The 18,789-nt window shown below is 37.8% G+C and overlaps 1 protein-coding gene across 3 annotated transcripts in view; it reads right to left on the bottom strand.

Moving 5' to 3' along the window:
* Positions 1–14,255, bottom strand: part of C2CD5 (C2 calcium dependent domain containing 5) — a 128,979-nt gene extending 114,724 nt beyond the window's left edge. For all 3 annotated transcript variants that reach the window (XM_027838755.1, XM_027838753.1, XM_027838754.1), the window contains exons 1-3: positions 14,064–14,255; positions 9,883–9,969; positions 6,793–6,964 (exon numbers count right to left, since the gene is read on the bottom strand). In XM_027838755.1, coding sequence (XP_027694556.1) covers positions 6,793–6,964; positions 9,883–9,969; positions 14,064–14,153 — 349 coding nt within the window. In that variant the 5' untranslated portion in view covers positions 14,154–14,255. The remainder of the gene's footprint in view (positions 1–6,792; positions 6,965–9,882; positions 9,970–14,063) is intronic.
* Positions 14,256–18,789: the final 4,534 nt, after the last annotated feature.

The following is an 18,789-nucleotide window of genomic DNA, read 5'->3' as shown; positions in this document are numbered from 1 at the left end:
TAAAAGGGGAGCATAGTCCAGGACAGGAAGCATCCCAGCAAACCAACAGGAAGCTCCACCTCAACAAACCAGCAGGAAATTCTGAGCCCCAGTACAGTGGAGTAGGCAAATACCAACAGCAAAACCCCCCACATGCCTCAGCATAGCCAAGGGAATAGGTAGACTCCAGCTCTGACAAATGCCAGGTGCTTCAGCACAGCTCCAGGCGAACAGGCAGGCTCCAGTGGCCAGACTGCCAAGAGCTACAGTGTAGTCCTGGGGAAACGAAGAAACACCCCACCTGTCTCAGCACACACCAGCCACCAGCACTAGGACCCTGGCTCAGCATCAGGTAAACTGCCAGACCCTCCACGGCCTGCAGCAGCACCAGCCACCCTCCATCCCAATCCCTCACCAGACACAAGGGTCCCCTATCAGCCTCAGGGCAACATCAGTGCAGTACCAGGCAAACAGCCAGGGCCTACAGTCCCTGGCACAAGATGCCTGCAACAGTGCTTCTTGCACCCCCAGAGCAGAGCTCAAATCTAAAAGAAAAGAAAAAGGACAAAAGAGATGAGCAAAAAGAAAACAACAACAACAAAAAGAATCTGACCACAGAAAGCTATTATGATGCCAGAGAAGATCAAGACACAAACTTAGAAGAGAATAACAATAGCAAGACACCTATGGACAAAGCACCAAAGAAAAATGGAAAGTGGTTTTAAACCCAGAAAGAATTCATGGAAGAGCTCAAAAAGGAACTTAAAACTCATATGAGAAGGGTAGAAGAAAAACTGGGAAAAGAAATGAGACTGATGCAAGAGAATTATGGGGGAAAAAAAAGAGTCAACAGTTTGGAAAAACAAAAGAACTGCTTAAAAGTAGAATTGGCCAAATGGAAAAAGTGATACAAAAATCCACTGAAGAAAACAACTCCTTAAAAAGTACAATTGGCCAAACAGAAAAAAAAGTACAAAAGCTAACTGAGGAAAACAACTCCTTAAAAGTTAGAATTGGGCAAGTGGAAACTAATGACTCTATGAGACATCAAGAATCAGTCAAATAAATTCAAAACAATGAAAAAATAGAAGAAAATGTAAAATACCTCACTAGAAAACAACTGACCTAGAAAACAGATCCAGGAGAGAGAATGTCAGAAACATTGAACTGCCTGAAAGCCATAATCAAAAGGTTGATCTGGACAGCGTCTTTCAAGAAATTATAAAGGAAAACTGCCCTGATATCCTGGAACCAGAGGGTAAAATGGGCATTGAAAAAATCCACCAACCATCTCAGGAAAAAGATCCCAAAATAAAAACTCCAAGGAACATTATAGCCAAATGTTAGAACTATCAGGTCAAGGAAGAAAATACTACAAGTACCCAGAAAGAAACAATTCAAACATCAGGGAGCCACAATCAGGATTACACTGAACTTAGCAGCTGCAACATTAAAGGATCAAAGGTCATAGAACATGACATTCCAAAAGGTAAAGAAGCTAGGACTACAACCAAAAATCACCTACCCAGCAAAATTAAGCATAACACTTCAAGGGAAAAAAAATGATCATTCTATGAAATAGAAGAATTTCAAGCTTTCATAAGGAGAAGCCCAGAACTCAACAAAAAATCTGATCTCCAATATCAAGACCCAAGAGAAGATAAAAAAGGGAAAAGAAAGCATAAGGGATTCAATGGAGCTGTACTGTTTATATCCCTACACGAGAAGATGATACTTGTAATTCTTTAAAAATGTACCACTAATAGCAAAGCTAGAAGAAATATACGAAGACAGAGGGAATGACATAAGAAATAATTAAGGGATGAGAAAGAGAAGGACACGGGGTGCAGAAGGAAGGGAAAGAAAAATGGGGTAAATTATGTCACATGAAGAGGCGCAAAAAACCTATTACAGTGGAAGGAAAGATGGAAGGGTGGACAATAAGCATGGCTTGAACCTTGCTCTCATCAGTACTGGCTCAAAGAGGGAATAGTATACACGATCTGTTGAACACAGAAATCTATCTTACTGGGCAGGAAAGCAGGAGAGGATGAGATCAAGTAAAGGGGGTAGGGTAGGGACTGACAGAAGAGAGGGCAGACCAGAGAAGGCAGTAGACAGAAGCAAAAACTGTCGAGGAAGGAAAGGGTAAAAGGAGAGAGAGGACAAACAGGAGATAAATAGGATGGAGGGAAATACACAGTAATCATAACTGTGAATGTGAATAAGATGAACTCTCCCATAAAATGGAGGCAGATAGCAGATTGGAACAAGAACTAGAGTCCTACAATATGATGTTTACAAGAAACACACTTGAAGCAGAGAGACATACACAGAGTAAAGGTAAGGGTCTGGAGCAGAATCTATTATGCTTCAACTGAAGTTAAAAAAAGTCAGAGGAGCAATACTGATCTCAGAAAAAGCAAAAGCAAAAATAGATCTAATTAAAAGAGATAAGGAAGAAAACTACCATAGACAATGAAGTAATATCAATACTAAACATATATGGACCAAGTGGCACAGCATCCAAATTCTTAAAGGAGAAACTAAGTAAGTTACAGGCTGGGAAAACTGGAAAATAGGGCACAAACTAGGTAAAGACCAACATCTCACACCATATATCAAGATAAGGTCAAAATGGGTACAAGATTTAGACATGAAGGGTGACACCAAAAGCAAATCAGAAGAGCAAGGAATACCTGTCAGATCAATGGAGAAGGGAAGAATTCATGACCAAATGAGATAGAGAGCATTATGACATGTAAATAAATAATTTTGATTATATTAAATTAAAAAGCTTTTGTACAAACAAAACCAATACAACCAAGATCAGAAGGAAAGCAGAAAGCTGGGAAATAATCTTTACAGCAAGTATCTCTGACAAAGGCTCTCAAATATAAAGAGAATTGAGTCAAATTTATAAGAATACAAGCCATTCCCCAAATGATAAATGGTCAAAGGATATGAACAGGCAGATGAAGAAATCAAAGTTACCTCTAGGCATATGAAGTAGTACTCTAAATCACTTTTGATTAGAGAAATGCAAATTAAAACAACTCTCAGGTATCGCCTCACACCTATCAGATTGGCTAATATGACAAAAAAGGAAAATGATAAATATTGGAGAGGACGTGGGAAAATTGGGATACTAATGCACTGTTGGTGGAGTTGTGAACTGATCCAACCATCCTGGAAAGCAATTTGAAATTAAGTCCAAAGGGTAACCAAACTGTGCATATCCTTTCATCCAGCAATACCACTGCTAGGTCTGTATAAAAAAGGAGAAAGGACCTATATGTGCAAAAATATTTATAGCAGCCCTTTTTGTGGTAACAAAATATTGGAAATGGAGGGTATGTTCATCAATTATGGAATGGCTGAACAAGCTGTGGTAAATGAATGTAATGGAATATTATTGCACAATAAGAAATGATGAACAGGCAGATTTCAGAAAAATCTGGAAAGACTTGTATGAACTGATGAAAAGTGAAATGAGCAAAACCAGGAAAACATTATACATAACATCAGCAACACTGTGTGACAATCAACTATGAAAGACTCAGCTCTTCTCACGAACACAATGATCCACGACAAGTACAAAGGACTCATGAAGGAAAATACTACCCATATCCAGATGGATAAGGACTCTGAATGCATACTGAAGCATATTTTTTTCACTTAACATTATTTTCTGTGCTTTTTTCCTTTTGATCTGTTTCTTCTTTCACAACTGTGACTAATATGGAAATATGTTTTACATGATAACACATGTATAACCTATATCAAATTACCTTCCATTTTAGGAAGAAGGGAGGGAGAAGGTGGGAGAAAAATTTGGAACTCAAAATCTTGTAAAAATGAATTGTTAAAATTTGTCTTGACATATATTGGAGAAAAAAATACGATTAAAAAAAGAAAAAATCTCCTATATACTTTGCCCTTCTTATTTTTCTTACCACTTACTCCTCAACCCCTTAGAATCTGACTTCTAACCTCACCATTTTACTGAAATTGTCCTATCCAAGGTTATGGATGGATGATCTCTGTTATAAAATCTGATGACAGTGTGTTCACTCTTCATCCTCCTCAGCCTTTCTGTAGTTTCCAACACTACTCCCTTCCCCTAGATACTTTCCATTCTTCAGCTTTCATAACATTACTCTTTCTTAGGCCTCCTCCTCCTAGTCTCCTTACCTATATCTTCTGTTTAGTCACCTCTTAATGTCCCACCAGGATTCCCTGCTCTCTACTTCCCCAGAAATCTCTTCATCCTGAAAGTTCACTTCAGTCGGAACTAAGACCTCAGAGTACCCTCTGCCCCTAGGACTTCTCTCCCTCTAATTAGACAGGTTCCTTCCAGAACTTCCATTTAAAAACCTGCACCCAGGTCTGCCATCTCTTCATTTCCCACCAGACTGAATTCTCCTGGATGTCTCCATCATGGCCCTATACCAGGTACTTTTTTTTTCCATCCCACCCCCTTTAACAACTTCTTTTACAAAGGGTTGTTTTCCCCATTAGAACTAAGCTCCTTAAAGTCAGGGACTGTCTTTCTTTTGTATTGTATTTCCAGAGGTTAGCACAATGCCTTACACACAGTAAGCACTTAAATATTTCATTGAATTATCATAGAAAAATTAGGATGATAACAGCACTAACCTCAAAGGATTATTTGAAACTGAAATAATACACTAGGTATAAAGCAATTTACAAATCTTAAAGCACTATATAAATGTGAGTTCATTATCTCCAACTCTCAAAAGTGTGGACATCTCCACCAAAACTCTGCCCTGAGATGACTTCTCTCTTGATATTCTCTCCTTAGGTGATTTTATCTGATTCCATGGGCTCAATTATGCAGATGACTCCCTCATCTATACACAAGGAATATAAAATACATATTTTATGTATAGAATATGATATATAAAATATAGAATGTGATATATAAAATATGTAAGTCATCAAGAAAGTGTATATATAATATCTCTCTGAAATCCTACATTTCTACTTGGACATCCTACCACATCTCAAACACAGCAAGTCCAAAATTAAATTTGTCATTTCAATCTAACAAATATTTATTGTATCTTACTATGTGTAAACATGGTGCTAGAATCTGAGAATACAAAAATAAAAACCAAACTGTTTCTGCCTTTGAGTAACTTACATCCAAAAGAAGGGATAACACATATAAATAGATAAGTCAACACAAGGTAATTTGAGCAAGGAAAGAAAATTAACACAAGTGTGACTTGGAAAGGTTCAGTGGAAGACATGGCATCTAAGCAGTGCCTTAAAGTAATCTAAAGATTCTGAGAGGCAAAAATTAGGAAAGAGAAGATTCCAAGCATAAGAAAACAATCTGTAAAAATGTAGGATGGCAGGAGATAAAATGTCAACTTCATAGAAAAGACAGCAGCCCAGTTTGTCTACAACACAAAAAGGGACTAGTGTAAAATAAGTCTTGAAAGAAAGGATTGAACCTAGTTTATGAATAGCTTTAAAAGACAACAAGGAATTTATATTTTGTCCACAAAGCAGTAGGAAGCCATCGAAGGCTTTTGACAAGGGAAATTATATGGTCAGGAATGTGCTTTAGGAGGATTATTTTGACAGTTATGAGGAAGATGGACTGGATCCTCTCCCCATAAACCATATTTAGATATAAGGGTGAAGTAGATGGACCAGTCAAAAATAACTGCTGATTAGGAAGATGGTGGCACCATCAAGAGAAATATAAGGAAGAATGAGTTTATGGGGGAAAGATCCAATCCAGCCTCCACACAACTACCAAAACAATCTTCCTGAGACATAGGTCCCATACCTAATCAAAAATCTCTAGGGTTCCCTATTGCCTCTAATATAAAATATTTATCCCTTAGCCTTGAATTTTCTTATTCTTATTCGTATTCTTACTCCAAACTATCTTCCTATCCTTACAATAGTAGGTGACTTCCTCTACATACTGTCCCTTGCCTTCTCCACATTTGCAAAGGCTACTCTCAATTCCTGTAATTCTTTCCCTCCTCATTTCTGTCTTTCAGGATTCTCATCTTCCTTCAAAATTCAGCTTAAATCTCACAATATACATATAGACATCCCTGATCCTCCCAGCTAAAAGTAGTCTCTCTCTCCTCAAATGGGGTAGTTAGGCGGCAAAGTGGACAGAGTGCCAGGCCTGAAGTCTGGAAGACTTATCTTCCTGAGTTCAAATCCAACCTTAGACACTAGCTGTGTGACCCTAGATAAGCCACTTAACTCTGTTTACCTTGGTTTCCTCATCTGTAAAACGAGCTGCAGCAGGAAATGGCAAATCACTCTAGTATCTTGCCAAGAAAACCCTACGTGGGGTCACAAAGAGTCAGACACAACTGAAAACAATTCAACAACCTACTTAAACATTCCTAAAACTCCCCTTTTGCAGATGGTTATTCTGATCCATTTACCTCCCTATCTTGAATTATATTTATCTGTGTGCATTTCAATGATACTCCCTCTAACCACAACTAGTTTACAAGTTCTCTGAAGGCAATGACTCATCTCTGAGACAGTTCAAAGTATCCCAGCATTTAGCACAGTGCCCTGATCATAGTTGGCACTTAATAAATGTTTGTTAAGTTAAATCAATTATAAATAATTAACTTTCTTACCAGAATGTAAAGACTGACCTGGAGTCACATTTTAAATTGTTACATATGTGCTAAAGGTATGTTTTTAAATAAAAAGATGGATATTTTCAATAAAATAACCCAGTGATGTAGAAATCTTTAAAAAAAAAATCAATTGCATTTTTCTTAAAATATTAACTCTTACCATGTATGGTGTCATAAATTGGAAACCATCCTGAGATTACTGTAGCAGCCTCACTATACAGTAAAGGATCAATATCAATATACACTTTGCCAATGGCATCATTTGCACTGTAAGTATCATGGTCAAGTACTGTAATCTGCAGAGGCTCATCTTGTAAATCTTCATCATCCACCTAGAATTATATCCCAACATGAAATATCAGAAGCCTTCAATTATGAAAAATAAAATATACAACAAGAGGACATGACATTTCTCATAATGCAAAGAGAAATTTTCTACCAAATTTCTAATGGAACTGTGAACACACAAATGGGACGTGATCACCATAAAATATGAACAATGCATAAAATACTTTTTCTTCATACATTCATGTTTTATTAATATCTATACATGGTATTCTATAATACATGCCTGGTTAACATTGCAATAAACACTATATAAATTAGCTAAAAAGATCAAAAAGATTTACTTAAAATTATCCAAAAGCAGAAAATTTAAAAAGGCAAATTTAGTTCATATCAAAATCCCCCATACCTAAATTCTTTAAAAAGAGAATTTCAAATATCTAAATTGAAAAAGGTCTTCACAGTCTATAATAATCAAGAAGCATATTACTGTAAAGGTGTGGAAGCTAGGAAAATCTATTTAGTGTAGAGGAAAGAGTAGTGACCTTAGAGTCAAGAGAGATCATTGGTTTCAAATCCCTCCCCCAATAATTATAAGCATCTGTAAAATGAGGATAGTAGGACCTCCCAAGTCTGTTATGAGGAAAATGTACAACAAAATAAAATACATAAAACACTTTGCTAACTTAAAGCACTTTACAAATGTCAGCTATTATTACTATTTATTAGCTGTACCAAAGCAAGAGCACTTCTTCCACAGAATTTGAATTAGAAGGACCTCAGAAGAGATAATTTCATTTACCTTCCTACTCATTGTAGAAATTTTTTCTACAACCCCAAACCTCTGCTTGGCTATTTCTAGTGACAGAAAGTCCACAGCTTTGCAAGGCAACCTGTTTCTTTTTCAGACAATTCTTAAGTGCTAGTTTGTCTTCAGAAATAGTATAATGGGTAGAGAAGATGACTTCACAGCCTTGATATCAGGAAGATGCAGATTCACATCCTACCTCTGACCCACCCCGACTGCGTGACCCAGGGCAAGCTACTAAACAGCACAGTGCCCCAGGCAACTCTCTGAGACCATAACTTTCAGAGCTGGTGCTGATCTACAATGATAGAAAAAATATCCTCATCAGGAGTTCCCCTTCCAAATAATCACAAGTCTAATGGGAAAAAAGTCCTCTCTCACTGATCCAAAAGTGTCCTCCCTGTTCCCATCATCATCAGCATCAAGATTCTAATAATAGAAACTACCATTTATACAATGCTTTCCAGTTTACAAGGTATAACCTCACAACAATTCTGTAAGTTGGAAGTACAAGTATTATTCTCCCCATTTTACAGATGAGGAAACTCAGACTCAGTTAATAAGTTACATGATAGAGCCAAAACTCAAACCCAGCTCTTTTGACTCCATGTCCCATATCCATTCCCCTACCACAGTGTCTGCCAGTTTTATCCTTCCTTCACACTGGAAATCCTTCAACTGTTTCAAATATTAAGTCATTCATTAACCAAAGATAAATACCCACAGCTCTTTCAACCATTCACTTCTCTGATCACTCCTCTCTCGATTAACTGTAACTTATCAGTGTTCCACTGTGGCATCGTCTAAATGTGGTGTTCCAAATAAAACACAACACTCTCTACAATGTACATACGTTACATGAGGTTTTTAGCAGTCTTTTTACACTACTGGCTCACAATGAGTGTAGTCAAATAAAACCGCCAGAGACTTTTCATGTGAACTACTGCCAAACCATGTATTCCCCATTCTATCTGTATGCAATTGTTTTTTAACTTCAACATAGAACTTTTACACTTATGTCTATTAAATTTCATCATCTTCATTTCAATATTCCAGGTACTGAGATCATTTTTAATCATGAAGTTTTATTAGCTATCCCTCCCAGCTTTGTGTCACCTGAAAACTAATAAATTACTCTGTATGTTTTTATACAACTGATGGATTAAAATACTGAAGATGAAAGGGTAAAGGACAAATACTCTTTCTCATAGCCATGACCTTTCCCTCCAGGCTAACAGCAATAGATAATGAAGGATTAAGTGACTTGCCTAAAGTCATATAGCCAAATATGTGTTCAGAATTGATATTTAAACCAGGGTCTTCCTGAGTCAGCTGAATAGCCACTATATTACCTGCCTTTCATCCTTGTCATCTTAGGTGAAATATGGATTGGATGACAGTATTATTCAAAGGTAATAATAATAATAATAGCTAACATTTATGTAGCACTTACTATTTATCACACACTGTAGATGTGTAGCTAAGCAGTTCTATACTTCAAGATATAGCTCTTGACAAACAGATAAACTATAATAAGGGCTGTGACAGATCTGTGATAGGCTACTATAAAAATGTACATTTTAGTGCAAACTTGGCACCTCTGGACCAAAAGCATCGAGTCCAAATCAGACTGAAATGTAATTGGGAAATGTTTAAAAAATAAAAACATAATACAATATAGATAATGTTAATTTATGGTCTTCTGAGTCAATGTATGACCTGAAGAAATCGAGTTTTGGGCTTGTTTGTTTTTTTTTTTTGACACTGCTGCTTTAGAGTATTTGATGGATCAAAATACATCTTACACAAGAAAATTCAAGTGATCACATCCTGTAAATTAATGCTGTATCAACCATTGTTTGAAAATACAAAAAAAGTAATCCAAAAATAAATTTGGTAAACACAATTCTTCACAAGGTAAAGTATACTGCCTTTTAGTGAAATAAATAAGATTGCAATGGAGATTTATTCTTTTCTACATTCCAATATTTAATAATATACCCAAAAATAAAAGGCTAAAGGACTGTATGGCAGGTATTACCATATTTTTATAAGAGCTATTCATGTTTTTCTGCAGGAAAAAACCCACATATTTATAAACTATTATAATGCAACACACTAAACAAACATTATTTATAAGAATAATTAAAATCTTACCTCAAATTTAAACCATTCTGAGTTCCACTGAGGGTTAAGGGACTTATGATACACATCTGTTTTAAATGTTGTGTTACCAAATTTCACCTAAAAGTAAGAAATTGTTGTATTATAATCACATAGAATGTGAATTAAATGTAAATTTTAAAACAAAAAATGAACACTAATCTATAAAGTGGCTTATCTCATGAAGCACACAATTAGTAACATCTAAGTTGAGAAGATATCAAATTAGAAGAATAAAAATGAAGTTATGTTATGCAATCAAAGAAATTCTTAATCAAACAAGTTACTGGTGCTGAAATATGGGAATGGATAAAAGAACATATACGAATAAAAAACATTTCCTAAGGAAGTTTAAACAATGTAAATCACTTGTCACAATGAGCAAAATAAGGAAGTTTAAACAATATAAATCATTTGTCACAATGAGTAAAAGTGCCTAGAAACCACCTAAGACTGTGAAGATATAATCTTCTTGCTAGGCAGGGAACTATGGCAGCCAAGGGCAATACTAGTTTAAAACATAAACTCATTTGTAAAGTCTTACAAAAGACAGTGGAAGATTATGAGTACTATCACTTCATAAAACAACAAGAAGCAATAGGGAGGAAAAAAGTTTACAGAAAGTTTAGCAAGAAAAAAACTGGAGAAACTTAACCTGAATGTAGTAAAGCATATCAGACCTCAAAAAACAGAAGAGATATGTAAAAAGCATTTTCCTCTATCAATGACAACAGGCTCACTACCTGTAGACTCAACATCACAATCTCAGATGTGCTGCTTGAGGAAGCGGAAATGACACCGCAATTTTAAAAAATGGGTCGAGCTGCTGGACTAGACAAAGTAAACAAAGAGGTGATCTATGGAGACAACACAATTTTGAGGGCATTAAGGGACTGGTTCTCAAGTTTTCTGAAAGAAGGAAAGAAAAAAGGCTTGGAAAAAAATCTAGGCTTCAATAGTTAACATAAAAATATGACCAAAAGAAAACTTATATGCATAATTCTCCATATGCATAAAATCTTTATGAAAATAATCTACACATATTCTTGATATAGATGATAAAGGTATGAGAAGGAAAAAGGTAGGCTTTTACAAACCACATTCTAAAATAGAACATATTTTTACAATCAAAATATTGACTAAAAGGAGTAAAGAACGTCAGTTTTTATTGACTTAATCAACAAAGCATTATGTCTTCTATACAGATGTCAATATTATATAATTTGCCCTGAAAAACATAACACGACGACCTCTGATGAGATTCTATATTTTTTTTTTTGGAAAAAAAAAGCAAGGCATAAAACAGACATGTTCAACACAAGGTGACCTGGATGTCCTGAGCAGAAACCAAATGAGAAAGAATTTCCCTATAGATGGCAATATCCACCAGATACTCTTATGTATATGTAAGTACACTGACTGCTTCATGTCCTAGAAAACTGCCAAGTGTCCAAGTGTGATCCACAGTCAGACAATTTAGCCTAACTACCCAACATAGAAAATGCTAAGTGGTTTCAACGCACTGGTTTTCAACAAGCCTTATGCATGTGCAATGTACCAGGTACTGTTCTAGGTACTGTTCTAGGTCCTGAGGAACAAAAAAGGGGGAAAAAAAAGGTCCTAGCCCTTAAGAACTACATAGTCTACTGAAAAACTCCTATTGTTCAAACTATGATACAGAGTTGGATGAACATTCCACAGACCTGGTCCATACATTGTGGACAGACACTGAAAACAGACAATAAGCTGGACATAGAAGAGGAGGAGAGCAGGCTAGATTGCCTTTGGGAAATTGTTTAATGTTTTTGAATGACTCCAATCTTATTGAAACACAGATCATTTCTGGAGAAGGATCTGGAACTATGCCCAAGGGCTATGAAACTGTGCATACCCTTTGACCCAGCAAAACCACTACTAGGTCTGTATCCCAAATAGAATAAAGAAAAAGGAAAAGGACCTATGGGAACAAAAATATTTATTTGTGCTGGCAAAAAATTGGAAACTGAGGGGAATGCCCATTAACTGGGGAATGGCTGAACAAGTATATGACTGTGATGGAATACTATTGTGTCATGAAAAATGATAAGGGGGATGGTTTCAGAAAAACCTCGAAAGACATATATGAATGGATACAGAATGAAGCGGGTAGAAGCCGGAGATCATTGTACACCATTATACACTTTGTATAAAGCAATAGTGTAATGATGATCAACTTCTGCTCTGCTAAAGACTTAGCTAGTTAGCTACTCAATACAATGATCCAAGATATCAAAAGACTCATTACGGAAAATGATATCCATCTCCAGAGAAAGAACTGATGAATTCTGAGTGCAAACTGAAGTATAATTTTTTCACTTTATTTTTCTTGGGTTGTTTTGGGTTTTGTTTTTTTTTTTTTTTTACAAATGGCTAATATGCAAATGTTTTGTTAAGAGTGCCACAATTCTGCCAGCCACACAAATTAGCAACCTAAAAGCCATCCTTGATTCTTCTCTCCCTCAACCTCCAAATCAAATCCACTACCAAGTCTTGTCAATTTTATGTCCACAATATTTCTCCTACCTATCCCCTTCCCTCCATTCAAAGCTCGGTCACTCTAGTTCAGGCCTTCATTACCTCTTGCCTCAATCAGCGAAAAAACCTCCTACTTTCAAACTCTCTGCATCTAGTTTCTTCCTTTTCCAGGCCTTTCCAGACATACTTTCCCAGGAGATATTCCTAAACATAAGTCTGACCATATCACTCCCTTATTAGAAAATCTTCAGTGATTGCTTCTAGGATAAAATACACATTTCTCAACCTACCATTTAAAGCCTTTCCAAATCCTGCTCCCACATACTTTTCCAGTTTTATTTCATATTTATCGCCTTCACACAAAACTACATTCCAATCAAACTAGCCTGCTTATTATTCCCTGAACATCTTCTACCTCCATGCCTTTACACAAGTGATCTCCCTGCACTCCATCCTCACTTCCAGGTTGTAGAATCTCTGCCTTCCTTCAAAACAATTCAAGGGTTATTCCCCATACCAGCTTTTCCTAATATTCATTCCTCTCTTTCCCATATTAGTGCTGTCTCCCATTAGAAATTAATTTGTATCTATACCTGTAGTATCTTCCAGTAGAATGTAAACTCCTAGAGGGCAGAGATGCTAAATCTTTGTATTTTTTTTCTTTGAATCCCTGGTACCTTGCACAGAGCCTAGCATATAACAGGTGTTTAAAAAATTCTTCTTGAACTGAATTGAAAATGTCCCAGACTCTTAATATTACCTTCAGCAAACTATTGCTTTCAGATGATTTGTTTGTAAAGCCCAATGCTAGAAATTTGCCCCTATATCTACAGATGCAGTCCTTAAAGTATGTGGATGATTTATGACATGAATAAAAATGCTACATTAAGATATGAAGTATGAAATAACAACTGTCCTAAAGCATCAATAGCCAAAGGATGCATACTATTGTGCCAAAACTGTGGACATTATTTTCCATTTTTACTTGATTTCTATCAGACTCAGAATTAATTCCTTCAGGGCCCTAGGCCTATGTTAATTTGCATAACTTTTACGGTAATTACTAGTTTGTCGAAAAAAATTGTGCAATTTGAAATGGGTAGTAGCACTTAATTGGTTTCCTACCTTAAGAGAGTAAATTCGCACCCTACAGACCTGCTTAAAAGATCTACTGTCATAAACAAGAGCAGAAAGTATTAGTTACGTTGGAAATGCCCGTGCAGCTTTATTTTGAAGAATGGTTAGTATAAAGAAAATAATCTATTTAAAACCTTGTGATTCTCTAAATTCACACCAGCTTCTAATCGCAAACAACAGCAGTAAGTACCAAAATCTTTAAAACTCTCTATAACATTGACGCGCGCCTTCAAAATGTGCGTACGGTTAAGTGTCTGTGCAGCAAAGCCTAAGTCTACGGACTGGCCAGGTGGATTCGTCGAATGTCCTTGTGTCAGGGTCACACACACAGCATGCAGGGGTGGCCAGGTTTGGGCACTGCAATTCAAAGCTATCCCATGGGCGTGTGCCGGTGTAGACACACCCGATGTGGTCACACTGGAGAAGGGGCAAAGGAGAGCTAGAGCCCGAGGGAGCAAAGGTAGGCAGGAGCCTCCCCCGGATCTGGGGTTCCCTGATGATTTAGGGCAAGACAGAGCACCAACCTCAACGAAGGCATCGGTCAGATCACTCGCTCGGTCCATTACAGGCAAATGGCGCCCGGCCACAATCTTCACCTTCAGCTTTCCGGGCATCTTCGCCGCTCCCGCCGCTCTCCGTTAAGGATCCTGCAGAGACAAACAAGCGCCTGTGCGCCAAGCCCGAGCTAACGGGCGGGGGAGCGTGTGGGGGCGGAGCCACACGGGACTCGCGTGCGCGCGCACGTACGTAACTGACTGAGGAGGAAGGGTGCGCGCGCGTTCTCTGCCAGCCGCTCCTGCCGCCTACCCCTTCCTCCCGCCCCTTCACGCTCTGCGCAGATGCGTGTCGCCTTCCTGGCGCCCCCTTCTTAGGAGGGCAGGAGGGCGCGAATACCACGCCCTCATGTCGGAGAGGCTGTGAGGCAGGCCCAAAATGGTTCCTCCAACAGTGTAAATGGTTCTTTCCAACTGGAAAAGAGACCAGAATTTAATCTAGAACTTGGAGTGAACCTTCACCGGTCCCCACGTTCGTGCCTTCTCGCCCTAGCAAATGGCAGCGCCTCGCGCCAGGTGGGGGAGTTAAAAGATGAGGGGATCGATAAGTCGGTTATCGACCCAAACCTTGAAGACAATCCACCCCAGAGAAGGGCCGGGACCTCGTCCTGCAGAGGTAGACTGGCAGGGGACTAGGACGAGTGCTGAATCATCGAGCTGCGGCTGTGGGAGCGGCAGAAAAGCTTCACCGCGGAACCGTTTCCGAGCCAAATTCTGAAGAGTTCTTGTTAAGACAATTTCCAAATTAATCTGAATTGGTTCAAAGTAAATACTTTATGGTGCGACCTAAAGCCACCAACCTCATTGGCAGTTGTTTCAGTCGTATTAATGTTGTTGAATTAATTTTAGGTAAACTCAGAATCCAGGTCTCAGTCAATCAGTCGTCAACTGCTAAGCGCCTACTATGTGCCAGGTACTATAAAAAGCGCTGAGGGTACCAAGAAAGGCAAAGGATGGTCCCTTCTCTCGAGGAGCTCCCGTAGTCTAATGGGTGAGACAGCTTGCAAACCATTATGTACAAACAGACACACAACAACCGAGGGAAAGCACCAGATTAAGGGAGATAGGAAATGCTTCTTGCAGAAGGTGAGAGTTGAGCAGAGATTTGGAGGAAGCCAGGAGGTGAAGATGGGGGATTCTAGGCCTAAGGGACAGCCTGAAAAAAGCATTCGGTAAGCCGACGATAAGCCAGACACTGTGCTAAGCACTTGTACAAATATCTTATTTAATTCTCACAACAAACGGTCACAGGTATTGTTATATGGTCCCCATTTTACAATTAAGGAAACTGAAATAGACTTGTCCAAAGTAACACAGCTAGTAAGTATCTGAGGTTAAATATGAACTCAGGTTTTTCTGATTCCAATCCCAGCCGTCTAGCCACTTCCCGTTCTAGCTGTAGTCCAGAAAGAAGAATGTCTTATTAGAGGAACAGGTAAGAAACCAATGTCACTGAATCTCAGGGGGATGAAAGAAGATTGGAGAGATGGGGAGGGGTCAGGTTATGAAAGGCTTTATATTTCATCTGGAGGTATTAGGAACTACTGCAGTTTATTGAGCAGAAGGGGACATGTTCAGACTTTAAGAAGGTCATTCTGACAATTGAATGAAGGATGGAGTAGAGCAGGGAAGGATTCAGTGGCAGGGAGATCAATCAGCAAGCTATTGCAATAATCCAGGTGTGAAGTGATGAGGGCGATGGCGCAGTGTCAGAGGAGAGAAAAGAGCATATGTAAGAAATGTGAAGGTAAAATCTACAGGCCTTGGCAACATATTAGATATGGGATGTGAGAGAGTAAGGAGGATGACACTTAAGTTGCTGAGCCTAAGGGACTGGGAGAATGGTGGTAACCTCACCAGTAGACTGTTTTACTGAAGCATTTTAGTGGATCCAACTGTTGGTCAATCCTTCCATCTATGTAGATCCCAACCCCTCCACAACTCCCCATCAGGATGATTGTGTTCCATGCTTTCCCATAAGTCCTCCCTAAAAGATTTACCAAATGCAGTATATCTAATGTATCTGTGAGTCCTAGTTCAGTACTGTGGCTGTCTTTCTTTTCCTTCCCTCCAGCTCATACTTGGTCCACCACCTTGATTGTGCCTTTCAGTGATGATGTTGCTTATGAATTTTTTTTGTGCCTAAGACACTTCTGGTAATAATCTGCAACTTAGACTTATCATGCCCTTCTCCATTATCCTTTTGGTCACTTGCATTTTCCAGGCTTCAGAAAATTGTGGTACTCAGTGAGTCACAGACTGTTGGGGGGAAATAGGAACTACAACTATTTCATATCTTGATGGACTAAAAATGTAGAAATACCTCCAAACACCTGGTGGTCTAAAAGTGGAAAGTAACCAGAAATATAACAAACTATGTAGATAATCTCATCTACTTGTAACAACTATTTGTTGTCCTTGGATAAGACACCTGCAGTCTTGTCTAAATGGTTATCTCATCCCGGCAGTTGTGTCTAAAAGAACATCTTTCACAATTGTAAAAGTATTTATTCTCTTCCCCTTGAACAGAGAATGTCTTCTCATTCCAATAACAAACCCTGCCAACTACATGACAAAAGCTTCCCTTTTCTGCCTTGAATGATTCTCCCTTTCTTTACCTTCCCTCTCCTATGAAAGGTGTGATTTATCTATCCTAAGTTGCTGAAGAATGTTGCCAATTGTCTATGTACTCTAAATGGACCTAAAAAGTTATAAAAAACAAAACAATACACCTAAATCTGTCCCTCAGAAAGTTAAAGCTGCTATCAATAATTTCCTTAGCATGATAATCATTGGAATCCCCATATGATAGGTACACCTTTCCCAAGAGGTCTCATTCCTTTCTATCTAGAAAATTCCCCCAACAAATCATTGGGTGAACACTATTCATATAAAGATGGGACTTTAGGAAGACAGCTTGAGATAAAAATTAAAGACTCTAGGTGTTTTGCCAAAAGCAGTCCAGTACATTAAATTGAAAAGGTTTTGCACAAACTAAGATTAGAAGGAAAGTAGAAAATTGGAGAAGAATTTTTACAACCAGTCTCTCTGATAAAGGCCTCATTTCAAAAATATATAGAGAATTAAGTCAAATTTATAAGAATACAAATCATTCCCCAATTGATAAATGGTCAAAGGATATGAACAGGCAGTTCTCAGATGAAGAAATTAAAGTCATCTATAGTCATATGAAAAAGTGCTCTAAATCACTATTGATTAGAGAAATGCAAATCAAAACAACTCTGAGGTACCACATCACATCTACCAGATTGGCCAAGATGACAAGAAAATGATAAATGTTGGAGAAGATGTGGGAAAATTGGAACACTAATGCATTGTTGGTGGAGTTGTGAAATGATCCAACCATTTTGGAGAGCAGTTTGGAACTGTGCCCAAATGTGCATACCCTTTGACCCAGCAATAGCACTTCTAGGGCTATATCCCAAAGAGATCATACAAATGGGAAAAGGACCCATGTGTACAAAAATATTTATAGCAGGTCTTTTTGTGGTGGCAAAGAATTGGAAATTGAGAGGATGCCCTTCAATTGGAGAATGGCTGAGCAAGTTGTGGTACATGAATGTAATGGAATACTATTGTGCTATAAGAAATGATGAACAGACTGGCTTCAGAAAAACCTGGAAAGACATGTATGGTCTGATGCTGAGTGAAGTGAGCAGAACCAAGAGAACATTGTACACAATAACACTGTGAGATGACTAATATTGATAAACTTAACCCTTCCCAGCAATACAAGGATCTAAGACATCTTCAAAGGAGATGTGATGGAAAATACTATCCACATCCAAAGAAAGAACTATGGAGTTTGAATGCAGATCAAAGCATACTATTTGCTATTTTTTTTCTTCTGTTGAGTTTTGTTTCCTCTTTCTGGTGGTTCCTCCTATTGGTTCTAATTCTTACTTACGACATCAGTAATGTGAAAATATGTTTAATAGGAATGTATATGTATAACATATCAGATTGTGCGCTGTCTTGGGGAGGGTGGTGGGGAGAAAGGGGAGAAAAATGTTAAACTCAAAAGCATATAGAAGTGATTGTTGACAATTCAAAATAAATTAATTAAAAAGAAAAAAAAGCAATCCAGTTTGCTCTCTTTCTTAAATTCTGCTGTGGGTAAAATGCTATTAAATAGCACTGCATGCTACAGAGAAATCTTTCATGAGGGAAGAGTCAAAATGTGGGAATATGTTTACATGATTACACATGAATAGCCTATATCAGATTGCTTACTGTCTTGGTTAGAGAGGATGGAAGAGAGGGAGGGAAAAAAAAAATTGGAACTTAACATTTTATTTAAAAAATGAATGTTGAAAACTATCTTCTTTATATGTAATTGGAAAAAATAAAATATTATTTCCAAAAAAAAAGGGTCTATTGATGAGGCAAACTTCATTGTTGTCTTATGTTAAGAAATTGCCACAACTACCCCTATCATCAGCAACCACCATCCTGATCAGTCAGCAGCCATCAACATCTAGATGAGACCTTCCACCAGCAAAAAGATTAGAATTTGCGGAAGGCTCAGATGATGGTTAGCATTTTTTTTTTTTAGCAATAAGGTGTTTTTAAATTAAGGTATGTACATTTTTTTAGCTATAACACCATTGCACATTTAATAGAATACAGTATAGTATAAACATAACTTTTATATGAACTGGGAAACCAAAAAAAA

The sequence above is a fragment of the Vombatus ursinus genome, unplaced genomic scaffold (genome assembly GCF_900497805.2).
Source record: "Vombatus ursinus unplaced genomic scaffold, bare-nosed wombat genome assembly UNPS02014830.1, whole genome shotgun sequence".
Classification (NCBI taxonomy): domain Eukaryota; kingdom Metazoa; phylum Chordata; class Mammalia; order Diprotodontia; family Vombatidae; genus Vombatus; species Vombatus ursinus.
The sequence above is the reverse complement of the archived record's forward strand: the minus strand, read 5'-3'. Positions and strand labels throughout refer to the sequence as shown.